At 46.1% G+C, this 6,195-nt stretch overlaps 2 protein-coding genes across 2 annotated transcripts in view; both read right to left on the reverse strand.

The window, feature by feature from the left end:
* TCF24 (transcription factor 24) overlaps nt 1-1,645 on the reverse strand; it is an 8,879-nt gene extending 7,234 nt beyond the window's left edge. Inside the window, exons 1-4 of the mRNA XM_011940948.1 lie at nt 1,225-1,645; nt 558-782; nt 290-456; nt 154-217 (exon numbers count right to left, since the gene is read on the reverse strand). Of these exons, the coding sequence (XP_011796338.1) occupies nt 154-217; nt 290-456; nt 558-782; nt 1,225-1,645 (877 nt within the window). The remainder of the gene's footprint in view (nt 1-153; nt 218-289; nt 457-557; nt 783-1,224) is intronic.
* Nucleotides 1,646-2,295: 650 nt separating this feature from the next.
* The window catches only part of PPP1R42 (protein phosphatase 1, regulatory subunit 42), a 73,736-nt gene continuing 69,836 nt past the window's right edge, over nt 2,296-6,195 (reverse strand). Inside the window, exon 10 of the mRNA XM_011940910.1 lies at nt 2,296-2,522. Within this exon, the coding sequence (XP_011796300.1) occupies nt 2,411-2,522 (112 nt within the window). The 3' untranslated portion in view covers nt 2,296-2,410. The remainder of the gene's footprint in view (nt 2,523-6,195) is intronic.

Genomic DNA, 6,195 nt, shown 5'->3' on the forward strand with positions numbered 1-6,195 from the left:
TCCATGGCAGCTTCCCGCGCCGCGCGCTGCAAAGGACCGAAGGTGCGGTGAGGCCGGGGGGTGGTCTGGCTTAACCCGAGCCCCCTGGTTCTTCCCGTGCGCCCACTAGCAGCCCAACAGGGCTGAGGGCGCTCTAAAGCGAGCTCGTTTTGCCTGGGGAGCGTTTTGCCTCCCGACGTCTGGGGCGAATTGCGGGGCTCCGGAGTTCTTGGGCTTCCTAGAAGGATGAAGAGAGGCGCGGTGCCGGCTTTGCTTTTCAGGGGCAAATTAAGCGAAAGGGCTATTTTACCCAGGAAGAAAGATTTCGGAAGCTCAGCTCAGGATCGGCACTCGTTCGCGATTCCGCGACTTTATCCAATCCGGCGCGCACGAGAGGTGGCGCGGCTCCTCCTCGCCGACGCCGCGGAAAACCACGGCTTACCAGCCGCCCTCGGCCTTTCACGCCAGGGGGGATTTCTGCCCGAGGAGTGGGGGACCTTTAGCCTCACCTCGGAGTAATCACCCGCCACCGTTCCAAGCCCGGGAGCCGCACAGTACGCGTCTGACGGGCCCCTCACCTTTCCTGGAGCAGCTGAGTGGAGCTCCGCTCTGCCGTGCGGCGGGAGAGGGGCGTGGAGCAGGCCCTGTGTGGCTAGGACCGCACTGGTCACTCCATCCTCGTCCGGCCGAAGCCCAAATCGACGGCTGCTTCCAACTCACGCTGGCCGTGACTTTTATGCGGGCGCCCCGCGGCTCCGGCCGGCTACGGCAGGTCAGACGGAGGGCCTGAGCCACCCGAGGGGCTACGCCAGAGGCTGAAGCGGCTTAGAGGGTCATTAATCAAACCGCCCGGTGGGGCAGGCTCAGGGGGTGGGGCGTCCTCCTGGCCCCGCCCCTCGGTTCAGCGCCTCACGCTACTTTTCCCGAGGCGCCTCGCTGAGGGCGGTGTGTGGAGAGTCTGGGGTGTCACGGCTGCCGGCTGCGGTGGGGCAGGGCTGGAGGCCGCGGGTGAGGCCTGTGGTTAACCTCGCGCTGCCGAGGTCCTACCTCCTCGGGTCCTGTCTGATTCCAGGCCGCTTCCAGCTGAGGCGGGAACGTTGCCGTTTGGTTGAGCGTGTCTTATAGGCTCTGTGAGGAAAAGTCGAGCGCGCCACATCGAGGCGCTAGCCGTTTATTCTACCACAAGGTAAAAGATTCATACTGTCCTAGTTACCCTAAAGCTGGGAGATACACTGCACTTCCTACCAGACCCCGAATGCTCCCGCTGTCTGTACTTCTTTAAGAAATTCCCAGAGCAGGCAGCCCTTGGATCGTGGGCGCTTCTCCCCGGGGACGCGGACCTTGCTGACTGCCCCCGCTGCCCCCGCAGGGGCCCCCGCTCTTTAATTATTTGGACATTCTTTTCTGGTTTTGCTCTTGTGGACCCACGGGAAGCGTGACTTGCAGCGAGGCAGGACCCGATCCCAGCCTTCTTTAGAAAGCGGGCACCGCGCCCCAAGGCCTGTTCAGAGTCGCCCCAGAAAGCCATGGGCCCCCGGCCGCCCCAATCCGCAGCGGTTTCTGCAGGTCCTGGACCCGTCGCCTTCGTAGGTGAAATCTGAGTACTTTCCAACAACATAATTAGAACACACTCGAAACAATGCCTGCAATTCGCAGAGTAGGACATTTTCTGTTTTTGTGTTTGAGACAGGGTCTCTGTCGCCCAGGCTGGAATGCAGTAGTGCCATCTCGGCTCACCTCAGCCTCCAACTTTCGGGCTCAAGCCAAGAGCAGGATATTTTCTTATATTCTTTGGGGTCAATCGGAATATCAAATTTAAAATGTCACTGAAGAAACCGCGCTCTTGTATATGCACCATCATTTAATACTTTCCAGTAGATTTCTAAGTTGGAACTACTGTAACCAAGTCGTCAGCAGTCCTGGTGGCACTATTTGGATGTACTGGTCCACAAATTAAGTACATTAGTGAGTCAGAATGGTACTTAGGCTTTCATCTCAATTCCCACCCAATAACTGTAATTAGATTTACACTTTAGAAAGAAGCACACCAAAATTCTATTGATTCAAAAAGAGGTTTGGTGCGGTGGCTCATGTCTGGAGTCCCAGCTACCCCGAAGGCTGAGACGGGAGGATCTCGTGAGCCCAGGAGCCCAGTGAGCTGTGATCGTGCCATTTAAGGGGCTTCTATTGCTCAATGAAAAAGTACATATTTTCCCAGTAAATTGTATGTAATGAGGAATAAAGCAACTAGATCCCTGAATTCACAGGTGGAAAGCAATGTTTCAGATTCTATAAAGCAGCAAATCAAACAATAACTTAAAAGTTTTTCTATGTGAGATACCATAAAGCTACAAACCCACAAAAGATATTGTTGCCTAGTCCTATAAGGTTAAAAACAAAATCAAACATTTCTTGTCACTTGAGGCTGAATTTACTCATTTTCTGCAAACAAATTTTCTTTTTCTTTGGGGTTATGGAAAAGGTGAGGTTCATGCACATCATTTTTTGTCAGCAAGCTTTCAGATTGCTTCAAAGAGAGATTCCTGTATTTATAGAGAGGGGAAAAAAGCATTAAATTAAAACAATGAAAGTATCTCCAAAAGGTAGCAAACATATAGAATCTAGGGCACAATAACAATATTAAAGGCTACTGATTAGTGACCAAACTGTGTGAATCTTGTTGGGCTTTAAAAAGGAAGCAGAAAAAAAGATTTTCCTCTTGATGTAGCGAAGAATGTAAAAAATCTGTGATTTGTGAGAGGTATGGAAGTAATATTAGAGGAAAGGTGGACCAGGTCTAAGATGAGGCAAATTTGAGGTGTCTGGGGCTTCTTATATTTTGCACCCAGATTGTCCTTATAATGCAATATAATCACACATATCAATTTATTCCATATTGTTTTTAATATATAAATGTTTTATATGTATATAAAACAGTAGATTAATTGGTACTTTTTTCACCTTTCAACTATTTCCCTCATTATTTAAATTGTAATTCACATAAATTCACCCTTTTCAGTGTAAATTCACCCAGTTCAGCAAGCTTTCATAAACATATGTCTTATAACCATCAATGCAATAAAGATATAGAACATTAATTCTCCAAAATTATCTTGTGCTGACCGTTTGCAGTCCACCCTTTCTCCCACCTCCAGTTTCTGGCAACTGCTAATCTGTTTTCTGTCTCTGTAGTTTGCCTTTGCTAGAAAGTCATACAAATAGAAGCATATTATATAGTATGTAACCTTTTGAGTCTGGTTTCTTTCACTTAGCATAATGCTTTTGAGATCCATGTTGTTGAGTGTATCACTAGTTCATTCCTTTGTATTGCTGAATAGTATTCCATTGTATAGATGTACCACAGTTTGTTTATCCATTCCTCAGATGAAAACCTTTGGAACTGCAGTGAGTTGAGATTGCACCACTGCACTCCAGCCTGGGCGACAGAATGAGACTCTGTCTCAAAAAAAAAAAAGAAAACCTTTGGATTGTTTCCAGGTTTTGGTGATTATGAATAATATTATAAATGTTCAGGTACAGGTTTTTGTGAGTATACGTTTTCATTTCACTTGGGAAAATAACCAGGAGTGAACCACTAGCTGCTAGATGTGTTAAATATATGTTTACCTTTTTTTTGTTTTTTGTTTTTGGAGGAGGCTCTCATTCTGTCACCCAGGCTGGAGTGCAGTGGTGCGATCATAGCTCACTGTAGGCTTGAACTCTGGGGCTCAAGTGATCCTCCAAGTGATCCTCCCACCCTAGCCTCCCAAGTAGCTGTAACTACAGGCATGTACCACCATGCCCAGCTTAATGTTATAAGAATATGTCAAACTGTCTGGGTACAGTGGTTCACATCTGCAATCCCAGCACTTTGGGAGGCTGAGGTGGGAGGATTGTTTAAGTATAAGAGTTTGAGACCAGCCTGGACAGTATAGTGAAATCCGGTCTGTACAAAAAAATTTAAAAAATTACATGGGCGTGGTGGAACACGCCTGTAGTCTCAGCTACTCAGAAAGCTGGGACAGGAGGATTGCTTGAACACAGAAGGTTGAGGCTGCAGTGAGCTGTGTTTGAGCCACTGCACTCCAGCCTGGGCAACAAAGTGAGACCCTGTCTCTCAAAAGATAAATACATAATAAATAAAATAATATGTTAAACTACTGTCCAAAGTGTCTGTACTATTTTTGCATTCCAGCCAGTAGTACACGAGAGTTCCAGCTGCTCCATATCCTAGCCAGCATTACCAGCTTTTGTTTTTTCTTTTTATCCATTCTAGTACATGTATTTTTTAAGAAAAAATTAAATATTTAAAAATCAGATGATTTCGTAATCGAGATATCTCACTTGCCAGCTAGTGTGATGCATGTCCATCTGGCCATACCATTGTGGAGCTGAATAGCTACAGTTGCCTTTAGTTGGGCATGTGCTTTCCAGTTCACCTTAGTCACCTCCTCACCTGTTCTCATTTATTAACTTCCTGTTCCTAAGGGTGGTTTTGTTTGAGAGTCCCCAGCAGAGTACTTGAGAGGTTGGCTATTGGAGTCAGTGAGCTGTGTTCAAGTCCTAGCTCTGCTCATGGCAATTGTGTGACCTTGGGTCCTTCTGATTGTACCTCTCCAAGCCTCATTTTCCCATCTATAAAATAGGGCTTATAGTATTCTTAAAAGACTTCCACTGTCTTTTAAAATTTGTTTGGATAGGCTGGGCGCCGTGGTTCACGCCTGTAATCCCAGCACTTTGGGAGGCCCAGACGGGCGGATCACGAGATCAGGAGAGAGAGACCATCCTGGCTAACACGGTGAAACCCTGTCTCTACTAAAAATACAAAAAATTAGCCGTCTTGGTGGCCGGCGCCTGTAGTCCTAGCTACTCGGGAGGCTGAGGCAGGAGAATGGCGTGAACCCGGGAGGTGGAGCTTGCAGTGAGCCGAGATTGCGCCACTGCACTCCAGCCTGGGCGACAGAGCAAGACTCCGTCTCCAAAAGATAAAAATAAATTAAAAAATAAATAAATAAATAAAAATTTGTTTGGATAATGAAGCGTCAGCTTTCAAAATATAGGCATTTTAAAATGGAAAATAATTCTTTTGAATTAGATCTTATATAACTCTTTTTTTTTTTTTAGGTCTTATATAACTCTTGTTCACAGAGTAAACCATTGACAGAAGTCACAAAAACTAGCTTGTTTTAACTAAAACTAGTCTGTTTTAACTAAAAAAAGTTTTTGTTTTTTGAGATAAGGTCTTGCTCTGTCGCCCAGTCTTGAGTGCAGTGGCACAATCGCGACTCACTGCAGTCTCAACCTCCTGGGCTCAAGCAATTCTCTCACCTTAGCCTCCCAAGTAGCTGGGACTACAGAGACCTGTTACTACACCTGAATTTTTTTTTTTTTTTTTTTTTTTTTTGAGACGGAGTCTCGCTCTGTCGCCCGGGCTCGAGTGCAGTGGCTGCAAGCTCCGCCTCCCGGGTTTACGCCATTCTCCTGCCTCAGCCTCCCGAGTAGCTGGGACTACAGGCGCCCGCCACCTCGCCCTGCTAGTTTTTTGTGTTTTTTAGTAGAGACGGGGTTTCGTCCTGTTAGCCAGGATGGTCTCGATCTCCTGACCTCGTGATCCGCCCGTCTCGGCCTCCCAAAGTGCTGGGATTACAGGCTTGAGCCACCGCGCCCGGCCGAATTTTTTTTTCTTATGGAGATGAGGTCTCACTATGTTGCCCAGGCTGGTTTCGAACTCCTGGCCTCAAGCAATCCTCTCTCCTTCCTCAGCTTCCCAAAGTGCTGGAATTATAGGCATGAGCCACCTCACCCAGCCTAAAAAAACTATATTGCTTACCACTATTGTGCTTTTTTTGGGAAGGAGGGGAGTATCTTAATTTCAAAATGGTTCTTTGAGAACTGCAAATCCAAATATTAACATTATACCTACATTACTGACACACATAAGCTTATTTTTGCATATAAATTAAAGACTGTTATGTTTAACAAAGCAAAATTTGCAAGTGAGTTTATATAACATAATTCCAGAGTTTTGTGACTAAAAGTATCTGAGTTTTAAAAATTCTTTCCTAAGTACATAGATCTGTTGTTACAACTGTTCAAACAACCTTAACAGTGGTGAAGGAAGGTTGTTTTGACTGTTATTCAAGTTCACTTTTTAATTCAAAGAAATCTAACGCTTCCATATTCTAACAAAGGGTACTAGGTATTTTATAAATAGTT

This window comes from Colobus angolensis, unplaced genomic scaffold (assembly GCF_000951035.1).
Source record: "Colobus angolensis palliatus isolate OR3802 unplaced genomic scaffold, Cang.pa_1.0 Scaffold194, whole genome shotgun sequence".
In the NCBI taxonomy this organism is placed as follows: Eukaryota; Metazoa; Chordata; class Mammalia; order Primates; family Cercopithecidae; genus Colobus; species Colobus angolensis.